The 23,101-nt window shown below is 41.2% G+C and overlaps 1 protein-coding gene across 5 annotated transcripts in view; it reads right to left on the bottom strand.

The window, feature by feature from the left end:
* Window positions 1-23,101, bottom strand: part of LOC131467395 (inactive rhomboid protein 2-like) — a 39,563-nt gene that overhangs the window by 7,148 nt on the left and 9,314 nt on the right. For 2 of the 5 annotated variants that reach the window (XM_058641277.1, XM_058641276.1), the window contains 16 exons: window positions 19,674-19,820; window positions 18,083-18,234; window positions 17,262-17,445; window positions 16,358-16,582; window positions 15,017-15,145; window positions 14,139-14,248; window positions 13,202-13,423; window positions 12,950-13,061; window positions 12,692-12,766; window positions 11,972-12,133; window positions 11,223-11,314; window positions 11,063-11,126; window positions 10,887-10,981; window positions 10,676-10,751; window positions 9,251-9,351; window positions 7,862-8,015 (listed from right to left, as the gene is read on the bottom strand). In XM_058641277.1, coding sequence (XP_058497260.1) covers window positions 7,862-8,015; window positions 9,251-9,351; window positions 10,676-10,751; window positions 10,887-10,981; window positions 11,063-11,126; window positions 11,223-11,314; window positions 11,972-12,133; window positions 12,692-12,766; window positions 12,950-13,061; window positions 13,202-13,423; window positions 14,139-14,248; window positions 15,017-15,145; window positions 16,358-16,582; window positions 17,262-17,445; window positions 18,083-18,234; window positions 19,674-19,808 — 2,088 coding nt within the window. In that variant the 5' untranslated portion in view covers window positions 19,809-19,820. Of the gene's footprint in view, window positions 1-7,861; window positions 8,016-9,250; window positions 9,352-10,675; window positions 10,752-10,886; window positions 10,982-11,062; window positions 11,127-11,222; window positions 11,315-11,971; window positions 12,134-12,691; window positions 12,767-12,949; window positions 13,062-13,201; window positions 13,424-14,138; window positions 14,249-15,016; window positions 15,146-16,357; window positions 16,583-17,261; window positions 17,446-18,082; window positions 18,235-19,673; window positions 19,821-22,321; window positions 22,552-23,101 lie in introns of those variants that run through there. The other 3 variants (XM_058641279.1, XM_058641278.1, XM_058641280.1) reach the window with 2 other exon arrangements.

Genomic DNA, 23,101 nt, shown 5'->3' with positions numbered 1-23,101 from the left:
ATCACCTGACCAGTTAGAAAGGGTGCGCAAAGCCTACACAAATAAGGTGACAATGACAGTGTGTTCCGACAGGACCCTACTGAAGAAGCATAAAGTCAAGCCAAAACGCCCTGTCCTCATGATGCTTATGTTCGTCACGACCAAAAGGGGAGACAGTATTGGAGCTATGCTCGACCTTGCCTCAGACACGAATTACATAACACACCAAACTGCAGAGAAACTCGGACTAACTGGCGAACCTGTCCTAATTGCCTTGCATGGAGTAAAGACATTCAAAGAAATAATACAAACAAAAAGGTATCCAGTAACAATAAAGGTCTGGACCCCGCAAAAGACTTTGAGGCTTCGCCAATTGACCTGCTATGGGTTAGACACCATTGCAAGAGTGGGTCACGTAGTAACTTCAAAGCACTTAGGGAAGTTCTTCTCGGGAATTAAACCAGGGGAGCTGACTCGCCCAGAAAGCATCGATCTACTAATCGGCGCTGGAGAATGCTCCCTAGCCCCGAATAAATTGCAAGAGATCGGTGATTTGGTGTTGTGGGACGGTCCTCTGGGCAAAACTGTGTGCGGTAGGCATCCTCGCCTTTTTGAAAAAGTAAAGGCGACCGAACAGTACTTAAGGACGGCTATGTGCAACAAAGAGATCCTCGAATGGCTAAGATGGGATAGCATTGGCGCTGCCTGCAACCCTGCCTGTGGCGGGTGCCGTTGTGGAAAGTGCCCACCGGGAGGGAAGGAGATGACCCTCGCCGACGAAAGGGAGCTTGAAGTGATAAAGGCAGGCTTAACCTTTAAAGAGAGTGACACTCACTGTAACCAGCCGCACTGGGACGCAAAGTACCCCTGGAAAGAGAACCCGGCATCCCTTCCCAACAACAGGAAGGCCGTAGAAGCGACGTTCCTGAGGACGGAGAAGCAATTAACAAAGGATCCCCTTTGGAAAGAAGCCTACACGAGGCAGATTCACGAGATGGTGAAAAGAGGAGCTGCAGTCAAGCTTACCAAGGACGTGATGGACAGCTGGAAAGGCGCCGTGTGGTGGGTGAGTCACCTAATTGCACCAAACCCCCATTCTGTAACCACGCCTGTGCGCCTTGTCTGGAATGGTAGCCAAGAATTCAGAGGAGTGAGCCTAAATAGTATTTTGCTCAAAGGTCCGGACGTACTCAATCCCATCAGAGCAGTTCTCCTCCGATTTAGGGAAGGTAGACATGCCGCCATTGGCGACATCGCCAAGATGTACAACTCGGTGTGGTTGGAGGAACAAGAAGTCCATGTACACCGATTCCTGTGGAGAGACTCTCCTTCTGATCAAATTGAGGATTATGCCGTTGTAAGAGTGAACATGGGAGACAAACCCGCTGGGTGCATCGCACAAGTGGCCATGCGGGAGACTGCAAAGCTACCCCAATTCACCGACATGGTGGAGGAGAGGAGGGTCATCGAAGAGGACGCTTACGTCGATGATCTTCTCGTGTCACACAACGATTCACAACACTTAGACAAGATTCTAGAGAGAGTGGAGAAGATCCTGGGAGCAGGAGGCTTTTACCTCAAGCCTTGGGTCCGGTCTGGTCAAAGTGGGAGGAAGGACGAGGCAAAGCCCGACCAAATGACGCTGGTGTTGCCCAACCAGTTGAGGGAGGAGGACAACAAAGCGTTAGGGGTGGGTTACCTTGTGCAAGAAGACAAACTCTTTGTGATGGCCTCCATTAATTTCTCCAAAAGAAAGAAGAAGATGAGAACCGGAATTGACCTTACCGAAGGGGAAGTGGAGGAGAAAACACCAAATCCATTAACTCGTCGCGTCCTACTGAGTCAAATTGCTGGATTGTATGACCCCATCGGTCTGATAACACCTGTGAAACAGAAAGGTGTCATTCTAGTGAGGAAGGCTTTCCAGGAAGCTGGCAAGCTCTCTAAGGACACTTGGGATGAGTCCCTCTCTAACGAACTCAGAGGAAAAGCAATCGAGCTGTTTAAGGAGTACACCCGCTTAGGGAGCATCAAGTTCCACAGAAGCCTCACACCCTCCGGCTGGAGGGGCGAGCCCTGGGGAATCACATTCTCTGACGGAAGCTGTGAATCTTACGGCGCTGTACTGTATCTGCGATGGGAAACGTCAGATGGTGTAGTTACCCGGTTAGTGGACTCAAAAGCCAAGTTAACCCCCTTGAACCAGAAAGGTGACGCTGTCAAAGCCGAAACTTGTGGGGCTGTCTTCGCCGCACGCCTGAAGGAATACATGCTGAAGCATGGACGATTGGCTGTAGAAAAGTGGTACCACTTCATAGACAGTCAGACTGTGCTGGGAGCCATCCAGCGAGACAGTTACGGATTTCAAACATTCTTTGCAAACAGGGTCGGGGAGATCCAGAAGGCTGGGCCCGCAACTGATTGGTGGTGGATCCCAGGTGAAGTCAACGTCGCTGACCTCGTCACAAGAGGGTGTTCACCCGAGCAACTAGATGAAAACTCCACGTGGCAGAACGGTCCCAAGTTCCTGTCTAGTCCAGTTAAGGATTGGCCTATGAAATCTGCAGCAACAGTGGCAGCTGAAGCTAGAGAAACAGTGAACGGACTCCAAAGAAAAGCTTTTACAGCGGTCCTCACCAGAACTCAAGCCAAGGGGTCATTGAAACCTGCTAACAAAGCCACAGACGTTCTAGAACCCGCAGAACTTGAGGCCAAATCTGTTGACACGAAGGCGAATGAGACACTGTGGGGAGCTGCGCTCATAGATCAAGTGGGTCCGGAAAAGTACAGCTCTCTAGCTGAGCTCTGTGGAGTAGTCGGCTATACCAGAAGGGCGGTGAAGACGTGGTTGGCTTGTATAGGGAGAGCCCCTATCCCAGCAAAGTGGGGGGTGGTACTGTCAGTAAAGGAACTTGAGGCTGCGTTCCACGACCTGTGCCTGGCCGCCCAAAAAGGGGTTGCATTCCCTGTAACGACACTAGACAGACTCGTCGTCAACAAGGACGAAGCTTCGGGGCTCCTGCGGTGCTACGGCAGAGTCCAAGCCATCACCCGGGGAAACCCCGGAGTACCCCTGGTCCCATATAATGCCTGGATCAGCACCCTCCTCACACGGGAAGCCCACGGAGCCAACCATGAAGGCATCGCTGGCACACTCCTCAGAGTGAGGTCCAAAGCATGGGTAGTACAGGGGCCAAGAATCGCAAGAAGCATCATCGACTCCTGCGTGCACTGTCGAAAGACCAAGGCAAGGTTATGCAGGCAACAGATGAGTGAGCTTCCTAGCGAACGATCTGAACCAGCCGCACCGTTTGAGCTAACAGCACTGGATCTCTTTGGCCCCTACGTTGTCAGAGACACTGTAAAGAGAAGAACAAAGATGAAAGTCTGGGGAGTAGTATTCAGTTGTATGGCTTCCAGGGCACTGCATGCTGACATCGTGGAAGACCTGTCAACGGATGGCTTCCTAAAGGCGTACCAGCGCTTCACAGCTCTCAGGGGCCACCCAAGGAAACTTTGGTCGGATCAAGGGACCAACTTCGTGGGCGCCAAGCCAGCTTTAAAGGAGCTCTACGAATTCCTGAACAACATCGACAAGGATCAAGTCCAGAAGAAAGCAACCGCCGCTGGGACCGACTGGTCGTGGGTGTTTCACCCAGCAGACTCTCCCCATCGAAACGGAGCAGCTGAAGCAGCAGTCCATACGCTCAAGAGAGCGTTGAGCAACATCGGGGTGGAAAGTCACCTGACAGCACTGGAGTTCCAGACTCTCCTCTACCTGGCAGCTAATCTGTCAAACGAAAGACCAATCGGCGCAAGAGTCCAGGTACAAGACGAGACTGTAGGAGTCATCACTCCCAACTCACTTCTGCTTGGCCGTGCTGGGCCTAGCGGGGACTCTCGGGGGTTCGGATACCTGACTTACCCCGTGGCGCGCCTGAGAGCGGTCCAGATCGAGGTCGACAAGTTCTGGAGGCGGTGGAGCCAGCTGGCGGGCCCGGGCCTCTTCGTTCGACAGAAGTGGCACGCACCCGCAAGGAACGTCACAGTGGGAGACTTAGTGTGGTTGGCTGACCAGAATGCACTGAGAGGCCAGTTTAGGCTCGGTCGAGTTGTGGAGGCCCATCCTGATGCAAAAGGCATAGTACGAGATGTGAAGGTGAGGACGTGCCAAAGTTGTCCGGTTTCCAGTGGACAAGGTGGGAAAGGCAAAGAGAAGGAGAGCCGTCCCTCCACCATCCTTCACAGAGATGTCAGAAGGCTGGTGGTTCTGTTGCCAGTGGAGGAACAGAAATAGATTCCCCACCACATGATGGTGTGTTTCGGAAAAAGGGATCAAGACCCCCCCTCCACCATCCTCCACGAGAGGTGGTGGTGTGTTTCGGAAAGAAGAAGGATCAAGACCCCCCCTCCACCATCCTCCACGAGAGGTGGTGGTGTGTTTCGGAAAGAAGAAGGATCAAGACCCCCCCTCCACCATCCTCCACGAGAGGCTGGTGGTGTGTTTCGGTAAAGGGCGCCACTGTGTCGTCAAGGACAATGTGAAACCTTTATTTGTCATTTATATCTGTTATTCATATCGCGTGTAATACGTTCATACCCAGCAATGTAGCTTTAAGTACCCATTTGAAAGGTAAAAATTGTGTGTGTAATACGTTCATACCCCGCGATGTAGCTTTAAGTACCCATTTGAAAGGTAAAATTGTGTGTAACGTGTTCGTACCCAGCGATGTAGCCATTTCGAAAGGCAAAATTTGTGGTTGTTGTGGCCTACTTGGATTTAGGAATCAGTAGGCCAAGTGGGAGGTGTAGAACTTTCTAGCAGGCCAAGCTATTTGTCTTTCATTCTATTTGTCTGTTCATTGTTGTAACTGGCATCAAAGCACCGTTGCCTTTAAAGTGCCTTTAAGGTGCATCGTCAAAGCCATGTTTGTTATATATTGCCTTCGTATGCGCCTTTGAAAAGCTATCTATCATTAGAACCTGTACGACTTGTCGGTTTTACAACCTAACTGACTGTCTAACTGACTGTCTAACTGACCGTCTAACTGACTTCAAACTAACTTCAACTTAACTTAACTGTTGCTTAACTGTGTATGTGGAATAAACCTTCAGAAAGACAGTCGAGTTGTGCCCGCCGTACTTGTTCTGGTTACCCTTTCCAGAAGGGAGCATTGAGCTGGGAAGACCAGCCAGCAGAAATCTGGACAATTACATTGTATGAAAAAGCAGCTTTTTCCCCTCCTATATTTGGCATTTTTTGGAAAGAAATCGTCCAAACCAGAAACCAGAATTCAAACCAGTGGCTCAAAGAAAATGCACCTTTGTGACATGCACTAAAGGCCAATTGATACTTTCTGGTTTGTGTGCTTTAAATTAACGTCATCCGGCATCTGGGAAGTGGAAATAACTTCCACAATAAGGAGTAAACCTGTGGTTACTCCAGACCGTGTTCTTTTCACATGCTTTGTACTTTGCAACTAAGACAGAAACCGGGCTTTTTTGCATTACACCACACACACACACACACACACACACACACACACACACACACACACACACACACACACAGTAAACAAAGCATTATCCCTAACCTAACCTTACCATAACCACATTGATGCCTTACCCTTACCTTAACCCAATTAAAATCTTAACCAGTTCCTCAGAAATTAGGTTCTGCCTCATCAGGACCAGGGTTTTGGTCTTCATAATGACCACAGGTACGGACAAGGTCAGGTATTTGTATTTGTACCAGATGCAAATCTGATGAAAGCAAACTGAGGAACCAATTTCATTATAATGTATTTTATTTGTTTGTGTTTCAACAGTTTGACTTGATAATGCATCTGTTCTTATTTAATTATGTGTTGTACTTTTGTCTAAGTCCATTTGGGCTAAGCTTTGCCTCCGTTGGCCTTCTGATCAATAAATATGTTCTTATTTGTCTCTTTAATACTAAGTAAACATGCAATACGGAGTTACATCATTGAATATTGCCATGACAAAATTATTTATAATTATTTATAACAAAAAAACAAAACAAAATATTTTGTTTCCCTTTGGCTATATTCAATGGTTTCAATTAATACAATGTTTGCTGTGCTTAGCTACAGTAAAAGCAGTCTCATTAAGTGTTGTTTCTCTACTTAACACATGAGGTTTTCCCTTAGCCCCTCTAAACCTCTCTCAGCACGAGGCTCGTCATGTCTGCTCTAATAATCCCCAGTTGGAGAAACACCTCCAGTAAGTGAGCAGCGTTAAACTGAGCTAAACCACACAAAACAGCAGATTAACAAACTGTAGTCACAGTGGGAATATATAAATATTTTGAAGTTTTTCCTTCTGTTAACATTATGTCACCTCATCACACTCCTTTGTCATAAGTGGTAAAGGCCATTACTGTCTTGTGGCACCCGCACACTAGATGGAACAGTTAAAAGATCAATCGAATAAATATAATATTTTTACTACAAACCAATACACACTGCGATAGACAACAAACAGCCTAAAAGGTCATGTAAGTCCCCTAAAAACACGCGATTGCGCTTGTTTTACAAAGCCTGATACAAGGCCTGAGTACATGTAATTGTACAACAGCATGACAACTCAGTCGAGGTCCAAAATTAATTCAGAAATATTAATAGATTAGCACCGGTCCATGTCCCACATCTCTTTAACAGCTTCCTCACGCCCTTGACGATTACCCAGCTCACAGATTAGATTACACGTGCGGGTACTCCACAATGTCAAAGTGTGAGAATGTGTGTGTGACAACTGTGAAAGCTTAAGTAATAAAAATAAATCGGCTTTCCTGGCAGTGCTTACAGAGTTACTGTAACACAACCGTGATGGTGATTAAAACAAAAAAACATACATCATATACATCAACAAGTAAAGATGTTGGGTTTCGTTTACTCAACATCTAATAAGTCCTTGAAGATAATACAGAATGTGGGAGTTGAAGCTCATCACTTGTGTTAATTGACTCATGTACATTCACTTGGGCAGGAAAACACTTCCGCAGGACTCCGATGTGAAAAAAGACAAAAGAAGATATATTTATTCCACAGTTTTGCAGCGTCTTCACAACAGGAATATTCAACGTCAAGTTCTCCTGAGCAGCAAATGTACTACAGTCAGAAAACTGTGCGTCTCAACTGCACGAAAAACACCACTGTGTGCTCAAAATACCCACTCTCTTAAAGTGACGGTAACATAAATGATAGTAAATGACTTTTCACATATTGATCATTAACTAAATTATTTATTTCCATTCACATGAACTGTGAACAAAATACAGAAACATATATCAGACAAATTGGCTGCCAGACAGTACACACTGAAATAATTAATAATGCTCGATGCGAGGCCTATTCATCTAGCGGATACAGTCCTTTTTATTTTGCTAGGGCCCACAAACTCTCTGTAAATGAAGCTGACTTTATGATAAAAATCACTCACTCGCTGCTCTTCATGGGCGAGACAGGTCAGAGACGCTCACGTTACTGGAATCAAACTGTGTAGCGTGATGTCGTTCGCTGAGCTAAAGCGACGCTGAGTTCACTTAAATTGTCCGTTCCAGAGCGAATGGACAGAGAAATATTGACTTACTTTACCAGCAAGGTAAAAGGGTGTGTTTAATGTGCAATAACTGCATTTCTGTGCTAAAAGAGTGCATAAACTAAATCACTTCATGCTGATGCTTCATGTTCTCGTCTGTTAGCTGGATTTAATTTCACAGCTGGTGGTTGAGGCTGCCAAAAACCTGTTGTTTATACATGGTTAAATTTAGCAGGTGCTTTCCTTTAGAGACAGTGTATGTGCATATGTGTATGTGTATGTGTGTCTGTGTGTGTGTGTGTGTGCATGCGCAGGAGCTCACCTCAGCTCTGTAGGGCAGGAACAGGGCAGAGGCAAGGTTTCCAGTGATGCCACTGAGGATGTAAATGATGGAGATGCGGACCCAACCTGCCAGCTTCTCCAGGTCCCTCAGTATGGTCATCTGGAACACCACTGACACCGCACAGTGAAAGAGCCTACGCACACGTACACACACGTTTTAAAATTACAACATAACATAAATCTATACATTGGGATTTTTTTTGTTTTAAAATACTTTTCTCCCTAACAGCTATAAGCACAGTTTTGTTTATCAGTGTTATCTGCTTTGAGAGGCTCTATTCTATTCATTTTGGCTGAGCATTTTATTTTATTGTCTTACAACACTAGACTAAAATTATATTTTGTGATGGTTTTATAATTAGCAGAGGCAACCAAAAGTAGCAGTTAACTTCAAAACACATGTACATGTTATGAACCACTTTCCCACTCAACTCAGACAAACGTCGGACTTACTGACTGACATGGAATACACCCGTGCATACTAGTTTCCATTGCACCTGTACATAGGCCTATTTTTGGACATTGAGACAATAAAAACAAACAAGTTATTTTAAATATGTTTTGTGTGGTTTTTTTTTTATAAAAATTGTTAATACAATACATGCAGTAAATTGTAAACAACTCCGATATTGAAAGTTATTCTGGAAAATGGGCCAAAGCACTTACTGACAGCTCTTTTATGGTTAAGATAAGAAAAAAAGTCCACACAAGTTTGAGTGCTCGTGCTTTGTGCTTTTATTATTCACTGGAGCATTTTATTGTTTAATGCTGTTTTTATGTCTTATATTTCACTGATTTTTCATTCTGTTCAGCACTTTGGTCAGCCTCGATTGTTTTTAAATGTGCTCTATAAATAACATCTGTGTTGAGTAAGCAGTCTGCTAGAATTTCAAGGTAAGAAATTCTTGTATGATATGCATCATTTTCTCCACGGCGCTCCTGATGGCCTGTTTGTTTCCTGAGGGATTTTCCATGTGCCCTGTATTAACACTAAGTATTACAGTGCACATGTGAGTGACCAGCTCACGAGCAATAAGGGGCCTCTTTCAGAAATATTTATTCTGGTTTGAATCCTGGAGAATGCTGACACAGCGAAACCTTTGTAATCACAATCATAGTAAATGACTGGAACAGCCCATTGACGCAACATAATGACTTCATCACAGCATATGAAGCGGTGTTATTTAGCAGATATAGACAGCTACTACAGCAATAGTTGCATCTATACTGTGGACTCGACTCAAACACCCAGTGGCAATAAAACATGGTTTTCATTGCACCAGGTCACAAATGATAAAAAGGAAAATAAAAGATGAAAAATAACGAGTCTCATTTAAAACGTGTGTATACAAATCGACTTAGTGCGTACCCAGCATGGAGGAAGAGAGAGAGCCACAGACGGTAGAACTGATCGGGAACATCGGGATTAAGGAAGGGCAGCAACCCGCACACGTCATCCAGACAGTGGACCTGCACAAGAGCAGTGAATGAGGTCAGAAATCTATTTACACACATGTATACAGACACATTTTATAAAAAAAACTATGTAAATCATAATTTCCAGTGCTTTTAGTAATAATGTAGAACCCTAAGGACCAAACTAAACTGGGGAAAAAGGTGTCCAACTTTGCTGCTCCTTCAGCCTGGAACATATCTTATGAATACAATGATATATTATGTCTCTGTAAATCTGACTGTTGTTTACTATTCCGTCTGTTTATAACCTTGTTGACTGTGCCAGTCTTGACCAGGACCCACTTTGAAAAAAGATTTTTAAACTCAATGGTCTTAGTGGAACAATAAAGTTTATAATAAAAGTAAGAAATACAAAAAAGCAAGACACATCCACAGGCTACAACAGGTGACCGCGCTAACTCTGTCAGAGCGCAGGCCATTCCAAATCCGAGGTAAGGCTTGCTAAATCAGTGTCACCTTTTAAATCTCTTTTTTTTTTATCCGTTTATCTTTTTATCTCATTGCTTTTCTTCCTTTGCAAGCACCTTAAATCAATTAACCATGATCTGTAAATATGGCCATTAATATTATTTGTTTTGTTTATACTGTATATACGTATGTGTGTATTTGTATTGCTGTATGTGAAAGCACTTTGTAAATTGCTGTTTTTAAAGGTGCTACACAGATAAAGCTCTACTATTACTACAACTGTATTAACTTTAATCCTGTTTACAATCTAATTTAGACAGAGATTATTTGTGTTTGAAGCACCTTCATGCTGGAATAATTAATCCTGCTAGATTTGATCCATTACTTCTTTTCATATATTTAAAACTGTGTGTCTTCTTATTTTGAATCAAACTGTAACTGTTTTAATTAATCAAATCACTAATATTTCATTTAATATACAAGGCACAAGACGTGTGTATAGATATTATATTACATTACATGTCATTTAGCAGACGCTTTTATCCAAAGCGACTTACAAGGGAATTGAGTACAACCTTGAAGTCTTTGGCACACAGGGTACCGGTCTTAACTACTGAGCCACTCCACCCCTGTTATCTATATTTATGTATTATGTATATATATATATATATATATATATATATATATTGTATATTAGTACATATATATATATATATATATATTGTATATTAGTACATACATCTCAATATTATTTTAGCTGGCAAAAAGAAACCCTGTTGATTATCATTTACCTAAAGAGTGTGTTTAATAATATAAAGAGATGTCGTATTTGAACATATATTTTGTAATTGTTGCAATAATGTGTTTTGTATTTTAGGACCCCCTTGAAAACAACCAGAACACACAGTACCTGTGAACACAGTGTGGCCTCTTCATGGAAATAACCATGCATGAAGTTGCAATAGTCCGGGGTGGTAATCTCACATCTGCAGGAGAACAAATTTAATGCAATTACAGTTTTCTCCAGAGGAATAAGCAATACAATGATGCACATGATACCTGCAGGCTTTAAATCCATTATAGAGCACAGAGCAAAGAACAAGTCAGCCCACATGTCTCACCTGCCCTTAGTTCCTATACAGCATGGCCGCCCCTTGATTTTACAGTCCATGTGTCTTAAACCTGTTTGGTTCCCCGTCTTGCGATCTGTGCACACCTGGTAAAGGACAAATAATGAGGAATTTTTTTTTTCTTTTGTTTGAATACAGAAGTCTAGGCTGTTGTAGTGTTCTCTCACCGGCCACTGGGTGATGTCATCTGGCCACGTATGAGGCGGTTGAGAGGCAGGCACTTCACACACTCTGCAAACAACATGCAACACAGGAAGTTGTTGCTAAGTTTATATCTTTTTTTTTTCAAGTGTGCTTCAAGTAATGTGCTGCAAATATCCACTTTACCTGGGATCCTGGTGACAGACAGAACCAGAAGACCTGCTGATGTTGAAGTCTACAAGCTCATTGTTCCATTTAATGTACGTGCCCAGCGTCTCCTGAATGCATACAATCATTTTTAGTGTTTTCAATGCAGTTTTAAGGGAGTCAGGTTTGTGTGGCTGTGCATAGAAGATTTAAAAAAAACACATATGAAGCTATAAGTTAACAAAAGTAATTAACCCTTCTGTGACCATCCTGCGTACTTCTCATTACTGAATTTGTGATATCTAGAAAATTCAAAAACTAAGGACTGGTGATGTGTCCAGGGTGTGACCCCGCCTTTCGCCCTATGTCAGCTGAGATTGGCACAGCACCCCACGAGACCCTCGTATAGAATAAAGTGGTAGGGAGACAAATGGATGATACCAGAAAGCAGAGAAATATAGCTTTGCGCCCATATACTTGTCATTACTGTAGCCTCTCAGGACGCGGAACGACCGTATCAAAAGAGGAAGTTATCTTAGAAAAGGGAAGCAATGGGTAAGAAGCAATTTTTTGACAATTCTACAGCCATAAAATCAAAAATAAATCCAGGCAGTCTGAATATCATGATGGTCACAAGAGGGTTAATGGTGTTGAGGTAGTATGTAAAGAATGTGTGCTATTAGAGGACTAGATGCAGATTATAAGAACTCTATGTGTTTACTTCTCTATAATTGCAATTCAATATTATTCAATAAAATAACTGAAAAAGTGCACTGTCAAGGACGTACAGAGCAGTCGGATCTGTGGGTCTGCACACATCCGGAGTTGTCGTTCTGAACGCAGCAGCCAGACTCTCTCTCCAAGTCTCTGGCCCTCTGGATCAAACTGACTATCTGCTTATCCTGACGGATGCATGGCGAGAACTTGGCCCCCAGGTGGATCAGGTCCTCCTACAAAAGCAGGAAATCACATTACACATGTGTATTTGTTGTGGATAAATAATCAAGCTTTATTTATTTGGTATCTACAGTGTATATTCCTTATACAAATTAATTTAAAACCTAACCCACTTATTTTTAGACTTACGTCATTGCTGTTGTACAAACTGTTCATTTGTACATTTCAACACTTTCTCTTATATAGTGTAGGTTAGGTCCCAGTTCACTTTAGAATGCTGGTCCTGCTGTTGTATTTACTGTATATACTGTATATTGATACTTTATTCAGTTCCTTCTTAACAGGAAGTCATTTACATAGATTTTTTGTTTTTTATAGTTTTACACGTGGGCTGATGCAGGAAATGCCTTATGTGCTAAAGTGAGAGAAGTCACAAGCAGATGAGGGTGTGACACCCCTCCACAAACACAGTAAAAAACATTGATGTATATTGTGAAACCATAGAAACATTAGTGTTAACTTAATTTAGTTTTCTGTGTGTGTTTTGCACTGGAAATAAAGTAATACGTCGTGTTATACCACAATTAAACTGAAATGAGAAGGAGACTCACAGATCTAGGACCAATCCAGAAGTTCTCCTGTTGAATAAACTTGACGCTTTCATAAATGCCTTTGTTCTTCAACACCTACAGAGGGTGACAGAGTAATTAGATGAAAATGATGAATATATATGTTTTTAAATTACTAGATTATGACATTCAAAAAGTAATAACACAGATACAATTATTTATAAAAAAGACTATAGCCAGTATATCATAATACAGAGATTTTAATCAGAGCAGACACACATAGTTCTGACCTTAACTCACCAGTTCAGTGGTTGAGTGCTGTGCAAACCCCACAGGGGCAAAACCATAAGTACAGCAGGCCAGCAGTGTGATTACGATATGGACAAATGTGATCCAGTAGGTGAAGTACGGCCTAAAAAAACAAGAACAAACAAAATAAATCGACTGCAAATCAAGCAAAACTGGTAAAAATCCTGAAACAAAAGTGTGTTCAGTCATGGTATCAAATATAAAAACTGTTTTGATAAAGATTGCCATCTACTCCTTCCAAACCTGTGGCTGTGAAAGTCCTCCAGCTGCTTTTGGACATTGCTGCTCAGGCTGCGTCGGTAGTGCCGGTTCAACCACTTCCCCACAACACCCATTCCATACTGACGCTTATGTTTGTCAAACGCAAAGTGCTTTACTTGGGAGGCGATGCGACGTCCCCGGCGAGGGTGGTAGCCTTTTTCAGGCACTGCTGTTGGTGTCCTGGGCGTCCGAGATATGTCCTTACTGGAGTAAAGAGAAAGAGGGGTGGGTGGGTGAGAAAAGAGTGATGGACAGTTGTTAGACAGGTAATGGTGTGAAAAATAATGAAAGACTAGGCTGTCTTCTGCATAACAGGTTTATGGTTAAGGTCATGGAACTCAGCAATAAACTGAGGTTCTAACCAAGAAAACAGTGAATATTGAAAGAGATGCACATTTTGGAGATGCTTTAAGTTTGTGTATTTATATGTATATATTTGTGTCTTTATGCCAATTACCATGTTTTAAACGGTAGCATTCAATAAGGAGGATGTAAGGTTTAAAAATGTCTAATCTTACGTAGAATAATCAACTTGATTCTGTCTCCGAATAGAAAAGGGAGATGCACAAATCAAACGCATGGCACACCTGACAACCCTGACATTCAGATTAACAGCTAGGGCTGAATGATTTAGGTAAAATACAGAATTGCTATTTTCCTGACAGATATTGCAATTTGATTTGTGATATATTATTTTTAAGTAAAGATTCAGTTCAATATTCACCGTGTTACAGATTTTAAACACAATGGGACATGACCAAATAGGACATTATATGCATATGACATTTTACAACGTAAGGATGACATCCTTCAACATGTATGCATTTCATTTTTTACATAAAACAATCAAAAACATAATGATTCAATTAAATTGCAACGTGATGATGATTGAAAATCTTTTAAGCGTCGATTTACTCACAGGCTTGGGAACTTTTGGTCAGGCTGCTCGCAGGGAGCAAAAGATGCTGAAATGGGTGGAGATTCAAAGACATCGTCGGCCATTGAATACAGCTCATCATGGGCATCGACCTAAGCAACAGAGGAAATGCAAGTCACAGAGTAAGAGGACGTACGGAGGAAACAACGTACAATTAAGACCGAGTAGTAAAGATGAGAACAGAGAAAGATGAAGAAAAAACATTTATGAAAGTGAAAGAAAATTATGGCAATGATAAGCTGAAAGGCCCAGTCTGGGAAACGAACAAGCAACCTTCTTGCTGTGAGGCAACAGTGCTAGCCACTGTGTCACCCACTTTCTAAAAAGTTGTAATAAAGTTATAATCAAGAATGTTTCTGACTATTTTTACTGCCATTTTTCAAGATGTAAACCAGCCATTTCTAAGAGATGCTTGATAAACGGACCATAACTTTATTCTGTTCATGTGTATGATATTATTAAGTAAATCACAAAACTAAATTGCCCACCACCAATCTGTGGGTCCTGACCCTGTCTCCAGGAAAGACTGTACTAAAGTATCATCAGACGAAATCATGGTGGAAATCACTCCAATCCCAAGACACAACACACAAACATGTACTGTAAGTCTCTTTGGCAGTTGACTTATAGCGAACTCAAAAAGCTAAACTAAAGAAACTAACAAGCAAATAAAGATATAGCTGACACTGCAGCTCAACTGTTAACAGCTGTAAAAGAAAACAAAGACAGAAAGTGAGAACGGAGGCTGAAAAGGGAAGCAGTGAACTTTTTTTTTCTGTAAAGATTTGAGGAGTGTGATGGTTAAAATAGGTGAAGAAGTTAAGAAAACCTGACTGAAGATTAAGAAAGCTGCTGCTGACCTTGCTAAAAAAGAGTGACTGGGACGTGTCTGCAGAGTCCACAGTGTCCTCGTCCATCCAGCTGGGCCTGGCAAAGCTCCTCCTGGGGAAACTGCGGCCCGTCAGAGATCCGGCCAAACCACTGCGACCCTGGACACAGACACACGGAGACTGTCACTTCACATACATTATGCTTTTTAGATTAGTTCTCCTTCACTCATGAATAAGGGAACACAGGTAACAATATGCATTGTTTGGCTTTTGCTATACCTTTTACTCAAAGATGACTAGACTTTCAACAACAACACTGGAAAACTCCCTACTTTTAAATATCATATTCTATTATAGGTCACCAATAGATTTGCTGTTTTTGCAACGCTATAATGACCATAAAGTACAATTATTTCTCAATCACCTTATCAGAACACAACCAGAAAATATAGGAAACACAGTTTTAAAATACTTGTTTTCTTTCTACAAGTTTAAGAGTCGAGTATTTAGTGTGACCCACCCGTACACTTGAACAACAGCACGACTGTTAAACCTGGAGTGGAACGGTAATTAATGTTATTGGTAAAAACTGTTTGTCCTACGATTTCATGTGGGGAAAAAAACTCTCTGCTGTGAAAAAGGTCCATCATGCCAGGTTTATGCGAGACATGCTTGAGCATTACACACACATGTTGTAGCTTTTTATATAAAACTTTCATCATCATCATCATTCCAATGCAAATGTCAGTGATCACTGAATTTGGCAGTATCATAGTCACTACATCCCTTTTTATCTGAACTCTAGCTTGGGGTGGAAGTCCAGACTCGAACCTTAATAACCCGTTTGAGTTCAAAATAAACAGCATAGAAGCACATCAGACCATCAGTAGGAATTTCAAATATTTTTTAAGAAATAGCACATCATGTTATATTTCTTCTAATTTGATTTTTTGGATGTGTCATACTGCAGTGTCCTTGGGTTGTTTCTAAAGTGATTAAACTGTAAACTAGCAGCAATACACAAAGGTCTGAATACTCCTCAGATTGTATTCTATTACTATTAAGGTAATAAAATGTTTCTTTATCTTCATAACATAAAGGAATTTGAATTTAATATGGTATAAATACCCCTCACATAAGTATAAGTATAGGTGCACTGTGATAAAGATTTTTGAAATTTGGTCCCCATCCTAAACTTAAAACAGAACATAATTCAATAGACATGCGTTATTTTTTTACAGGATAACACAGAATTAATGGCTGAGAAAAGGTCCAATATAACCCAAGATAATTTCCTTAAGAATTCTCTGAACTTTCCCATCTGTAAACACACACACAAACAAACACAGGCGTTCTGGTAACCATACACACCCTCAGCAGGTTGGATGCAGCTCGGATGCTCATCCGGGCGACAGACTCCCTCTTGCGTCTGGGGAAGCGGCTATAACCGGAGCGCTGGCTGGTGAAGGAGCTGAGTGAGGTGACCCCCGGAGTGATGGGAGCCCCCTGAGGAGTGGCGTGGGGTGTCCTAGGAGAGCGACTGTCCACCTCATCAGGACAACGGAAGGCTCTTCCTCGGGCCAGGGGATCCCTGATCTACCAAACACAGAGAGAGAAACGTTTGGGCTGCATTCTGACTTTAACGGGAACTTGTCCTGTACATTCATGGTCACGAGTGGAGGGGAGCAAAAGTCAGTCACACACGGATGAGTTTACAGTAATGACACAATTTGCTTTGTGTCAGTGTGTCCAGATTACAAGAGCAACACTGAATAAAAAAAAAAAGAAATACTGGACGCATGAGTGAGGACTTTGAGAAGTCCCATGAGTCATCTGGGACACAGATGGCCATTGTCTGTCACCATAGAGCACTCGGACACATTTCTAATTCCTCTCAGTCTCATCTTCACTTTTCTTTTTGCGCCTTCAACACGGGCTGGAAAATTAATTATTTGAAGAGAGAGGGCCTCTTTTACCTGCATGTGTGGGGAATTTTGTTATATTCATGCAAACATTTTTAACCTCAACTGGACTGTGAATTAGTGCGTGGGTTCAAATGAGTGATTGTTGTGTATATTTTTATATTTATATGTTTAAATTTTAGTAATTTTAGTATTAGGAAATGTCTGTCCATCTGTTGTGCCTGTGCACTTTAACTGTTTTCACCGCGGGCGAATGAGAAACGTCCTCTCCATTCTTTGTATGTCTGGTACATGTGAAGAATTAACAATAAAGCTGACTTTGACTTTGACTTTGTAACCGTGTGCTTCAGTACCTTTGGCATCTTGTGTGCGGCTGGTGAGTCCAGGCCCTGGTCGAAGCTGGTGGCTGTGTCCGGCTCTCTATACTGGGCCTTCAGTTTGCCGTAGCGTTGGCTGCAGTGACGCAGGCTTTTCCTGTGCCATACCTGCTGCTTGGTCTCAGAGTCTTCCCCGACACCAAACCACTGCGCTGTGTTCCTGGAGGGACGGAAATAAGACGGTGACGGTGACAATACAGTTTATCTGAACAGCAGTTTTTCTAATTACATCTTCCTTTTCGTTTGGCTTCTCTCTTTAGGGAGTCGCCACAGCAATCATCGGCCTCCATCTTGCCCTATCTCTTGTGTCCTAATAATATCTTCATGTGACAGATTATTTTATGTTAAAGAGCAATGAGCTGTACACAGTGATGGTGAACTGCAGTTCTGCTGCATGATATCAGACAACGTGTCCACAAACACTTTAATAACATCTGTTCGTGTGCACATAAGCACATGAAGCCACATATAGTAAACAACAAAACAAAATCAATTGAGAACCTTTTACAGTAGCGAATAGAAGCTATTTACTGTACATCTGGCATTTTTACTCCATGCTCAATCATGACACTGATGAATGACTTTGTTAAAAGAATTCCAAAGAGGAATTGGTGAATGAACTAAAATATCTGACTCGTTAAGTTGAATGAGCAACAGGGAACTGCAGCAGCACTTCACAAAATCAAACTCAGCATTTTTTTTAATGTAGTTCTGTGACTAAAATGTATCTCACTTTAACTCGCAAAATTGTTAAACAAAAATAACACACTACATGAACAGCAAACTTTCCATTTTACCTGCGGATACTTTGAGACAACGATGTTTGTCGTCCAAGCTTCGATCTTCTGTCTCTGGATAAGAACCCTTGCTCACCGGCTCCACTCGTGCTCTCCGACACCGAAGCAGTTGCTTGACCACTGTCACTTTTTTTCAGGGATGGCCGCAGTGGCTGACCAGAAGAAAGGAGAAATAATATTTCAGTAAATTAACTGTTCTTACTATAAAACACATAGTAACAGTGCCTACACAGCAGTGTTAAACAATTGTAGTTACAGGATTATTACAATAATCTAAATTAAGTAGCAGTGACAGAGGAAATAAATTATGGGTTGCTTGGAGACAAGGATAATTATTCTATATATGACTACAGTGCTTCCCTAATTAATGGATAAACGGTATTCGCTCTAAAGATGCACCCAGAGAATAAGCCTTTTATTAACCTTACTCTTTGGTGAATTAGGTTTAACAGGAAATTAAAGGAAATTTTTCCTTGAGCTGTGTTTCCACAAAGAGGTGGAGAGAGCAGTTTAGCTCGCCGAGGTTTGGAACAGTGAACCCTCATCTGGCTCCTGTTTCCATCGCATGCTGTGTTCTGTTCAAATGGTGATTGCTGTGTCAGATATCATAAAACATACACACAGTGTTGGTGGCTCATCAATGAATTCAACCAAGAAGATGAAGGCAATACAGTAAATGTTACTGCTCACTGGTGTTTCTTGTTAAAAACAAAAAACAAACAGACTTGAATTCTCTCTGCTTAAAAATGTCATGTTTTGTGCTTTATTCCAAATTTTACTCCCAAAATGTAAGGGTGTGAATCGGTTATTGTGGTACCCTTCATAACTATTGACAATCGAAACTTCAAAAATTGTACCGCTTGGTAGAAAATAGGCTTTAGTAAAGTAAAAACCAGAATGAGTGGGACGAGTTTGGGCCCTTTTTCTTTTTTACAGGCTGCTGTCCGTTTCTTTTTTTCCTCTACTCTTTTCACACATTCGCATTTCACTACATTTGCATGTTTATTACACTCGCTGCTCCTTAGGAAGAGTTTAACTGCGGCAACGGCTCAATTAAACTCTTGACTTCCTACTGCTTGGTGTAGCAGAAATGCGATCATTTGTGCTCTGAGCATGGGGCCACAGGGGCAAAAGCATGGCCTTGTGCCCATTAACTACAAGACAGCTGTCCAAAAGAACTTCCTGCACAAGCACATGGTAAATTAAGAGGCACAGAGAATACCAAACTTGAACTTAAAGAAAATGAAGTACTGCCCAAAGTATTTCCCCACTCATCAACCCACATAAACTAACTGCATTAACTTTTATGACGATATTAGACAATGTCAAAAGCTTTAAGTCAAATTGTTTTCAGTAAAGCACAGGTAATCACTGTTAAGCATTTTAATCTGAACTCAATATTCTGATTGTTTTATACAAGCATTAAGTTGGTCTTGAACCTCAGTTTGAGCCACATATTACACAAACTGATTTGGCTTTATTTATTTAGACCACTGTTGAAAAGATTATTACTTTTCATTTTTGTTATGATTTCATTTTGGTAGTTTTGTTGGCACTGCCGGACATGGCTAGGCTAAAATTATCAGCGTACCTGTTTTGCAGGGTCATGGGACATGGTCACTTCAGGAGGGGGAATGGCGATTACTAGGCTGGGTGGCTTCTTGCTCTTAAGACGGCTATCTGTTGGACCTCGGTTTGGGGGAGGCTCCTTCTCCTGTGATGCCATCCTGTCAGACTGCTGAAAATGAGACAATCGTAAACATCCTGGTACATTCATGCCACCACAATCATTATGATAACAATACCGTATAAAGTGATACTGAAGTAGGTACTGCTGTGGAAAGAAACGGAAAGAAATGAAACAAATACTATGATCATTTTAAGCATTTCAACTGAAGAGCAAAACTAATTGATGTTTAATTTAATAGTCTAAGTCAAAGTGATTGAGCTGCAACATTTAACATGCACCAGCAATATATATACGTATATAGTGTGTAATCAGTGAGAAGCTATGTGGAAAATTATAATCAAATGCAAGATTACATTATTTTAGACCATTTCCTGTAACATAGGTGACAGGTCTACTGTTAATTCAACAAAGCTGTTATGACAAAACATGTCTATGATGATGCTAGTAAAGATTCCAACAGAAAAAAATATAAAACTAAAAATAAACTTGTACTTGATTGTACATTTTGAAGTAAAACATTTCAGCTTAAGACTACAATACTTGTTCTTTATTCATCAGTGTAAATAATCTAATGTAAAGGAGTTGCACCACGTAGGCAAGTGAAAGGAGATGTGTCAAGCATCGTGTGGGGAATTTTGCAGAGACAAACAAAAAAGGAAACCATCCACTCATACATCCAAACAAACAGTCTCTTCAGCAGGAGCTGGCCCTCCTCCAGTTTAATCTCCTAAAACAATAGATAAATAAATAAATAAATAAATAAATAAATAAAACATCGCCAGCTTTACTTGCTGTTTGATTAATTGGGCAATTTCCTAAGTGAGCCTTAAAATAGAAGTGGAATAGAAACAGTTCACTGATTGGAGAATGTTGTGGGACAAAAGTAAGATACATAGATGTATAGCAGGTTCTCACGTCATGAAATTATCTGTGTAGCGCACAAAAGGCACCTGTGAAAGGAGAAAAGAGAAATATGGCCTTGGGTGCCAGGAACAGAAAGATTAGCAAATCAGTTCCGTGTGGGCATTACCCAGTGTGGTGTGAATGTTTAGAATAAAAGTGTTTTGAACTAAACTATGCACGTATTAGGTTAAAGGTGAAGAATTCTAAGGAATAAGTGTGATTTTGCATTACAGGGAGAAAAAAATTCTTTATTCACTACCAGCAGACGAGAGAGCAAACCTGTCTGCCGACTACTAACTCAACAAATGTACACGCAGAATCAAAAAAGTGTATTATATTTCTGTCATCAACACAATCTTTCTAATAAAGTGAGTGAAAATGGTAACATTGACACAGATATGGTTATTTCAAAATAAAAGTCCATTTAATTTCTAAGAGACCAAGAGTGATAAATAATTACTACGTCATCTTTAATTTTTCACTTGTTAACAGATTTTAATGAATTCTCTTCCTTCTGGGTTAAAGAAAGTAAAATCAACCTAATCCAACTGCTGTAAAACACCAACGGAGAAGAACCTAACCCTACCACAAATATCACAGTAAAACTTGTGAATTAGAAATATTAAAATGTCATAGTCTTGTTGAATTGCCCACACACTGTGGCTGCGTGATTCTCTTGCTGATTTTCCCTCATGATTTTTTTCCTTCAACATTTATTGCACTAATTTAGCTCAGCTATCATCTCATTGTATTTACTTTCTTCAGTGCCAGTTACCGCGTGACACCACGTTGTCATTTATTGAAGGTGAAAATAGGACCGTTTGTTTTACAGCAGCTGGCATTTCTAATAAAATGAGTTGTTGTCATTTTGAAGTGAGATCACATGAATCAAGACTGTAGAGAGATGTTGAAATATCTTGGCATTAGCTGCCCAAAGAATCTATAATTCTATTAGAGTTAGGGATGGGAATCGGTATCACAAAATCACAGGATCAGATATCGGACAGAAACAAAAGTAAAATCCGATATAATCCAAAAATCCTATATATCACATCTAAATGTAAATAAAAATCTTTACATATTGAATTTTGTCTTAACAGTTCATAAAGGGTCTTATCAATTAATATTAGTATTTCTTAAATACTCTAGTATAGCATCATGTAGTTCCACCCAATCAAAACGAGCAGACTTCTAAATAATGATTGGGACCAGCCAACCAAATTCACAAATCGATTCTAAACACCTAATGTAAAGACCTGAAACGCTAATGAAAAAGCAACTGATACATCAGCTGTTAAGTTGTTAGAGGGAAAGCAGATCAATCAGCGTTTCCCTCCGATCATCATGCATCCTCTGCTAGAACTGAAAACAGCCCAGCACTTCTTCTTCTTCTTGTCTGCATGTAATAATCTAGTAGTTGAAGCCTGTTTTTGTTTTGAATAAGATCATTGGCTTGTTTTAAACACACAGTACACCCACCATACTCAAAACTGGTTGGATAAGTCCAGAAAGGATCACTCTCTTATAGTCAGTGTTTACAACGAACACTATGTCAATACTGTACATTCTGGAACACACAAATTAAACATTAATAACTCTTAACATGTCTCATTGCCTGTTCAGGGACAGAAAATACTGTAACTTACTCATGTGCCTTCAGGTCTTTACCAATTGCAACAACCAGCCGGTCTATTCCTGGAGTTCAGAATCCCTCATAGCATTAAAGTATTTCCAGAAAATTCACAGGCACTGCAGACATATAACCTATAAAGTCACAAGCCTTGGCCAACACATCCATTATGCCATTATAGTCTTGAAAGCCTTGAAGATGTTCTGGAGTTGTGGTTTAAAAACAAAATCAATGTGGGACCCTGGGTGTCTGCAGCAGGAATGGCAGCAGCAGAGAAATCTGACACCATCTCAGTCAATAGCCTAGTTTCTACTACAGAGCCAAGGCACGCTTAGGCAGGTCTCTACACACAGAGTGTGCCACTGCATTTCTGCAACACTTCCATAGTAATGAGAATGGAACTTTTACTTTTGCTAACCAACTTTTCAATTAAGTCTGCTAAATATTTCAGGTTTGGCCAGAAAGCCTGATTCACTCCTCTTGAGACAAACAGGAGGCTACTGTGGTACAGTAGTGTAGTCAGTGGGTATGGGCTGGAGCTCCTCACCCACTTAGATAATGAAGTAGCTTGGAGTTCAGCTAATGGACTGAGAGCTGAAGTGCTGCTGACCACAGTGAGGCAATGCAGACAGACAGTTGCTAGGACCCACAAAGGAAAATTAATGGGGACAGGCTGAGTGTGTATTCTCCAGAGGGAAGACAATAAGAGCGATTCACAACCACAAGCCTTTGTGAGGCTCTAACAAGGGCCATGCCAAAATACTGCAGCTCGGCTTTTAATTTAAACATAATATAA

The sequence above is a fragment of the Solea solea genome, chromosome 10, assembly GCF_958295425.1.
Source record: "Solea solea chromosome 10, fSolSol10.1, whole genome shotgun sequence".
NCBI lineage: Eukaryota > Metazoa > Chordata > Actinopteri > Pleuronectiformes > Soleidae > Solea > Solea solea.
The sequence above is the reverse complement of the archived record's forward strand: the minus strand, read 5'-3'. Positions and strand labels throughout refer to the sequence as shown.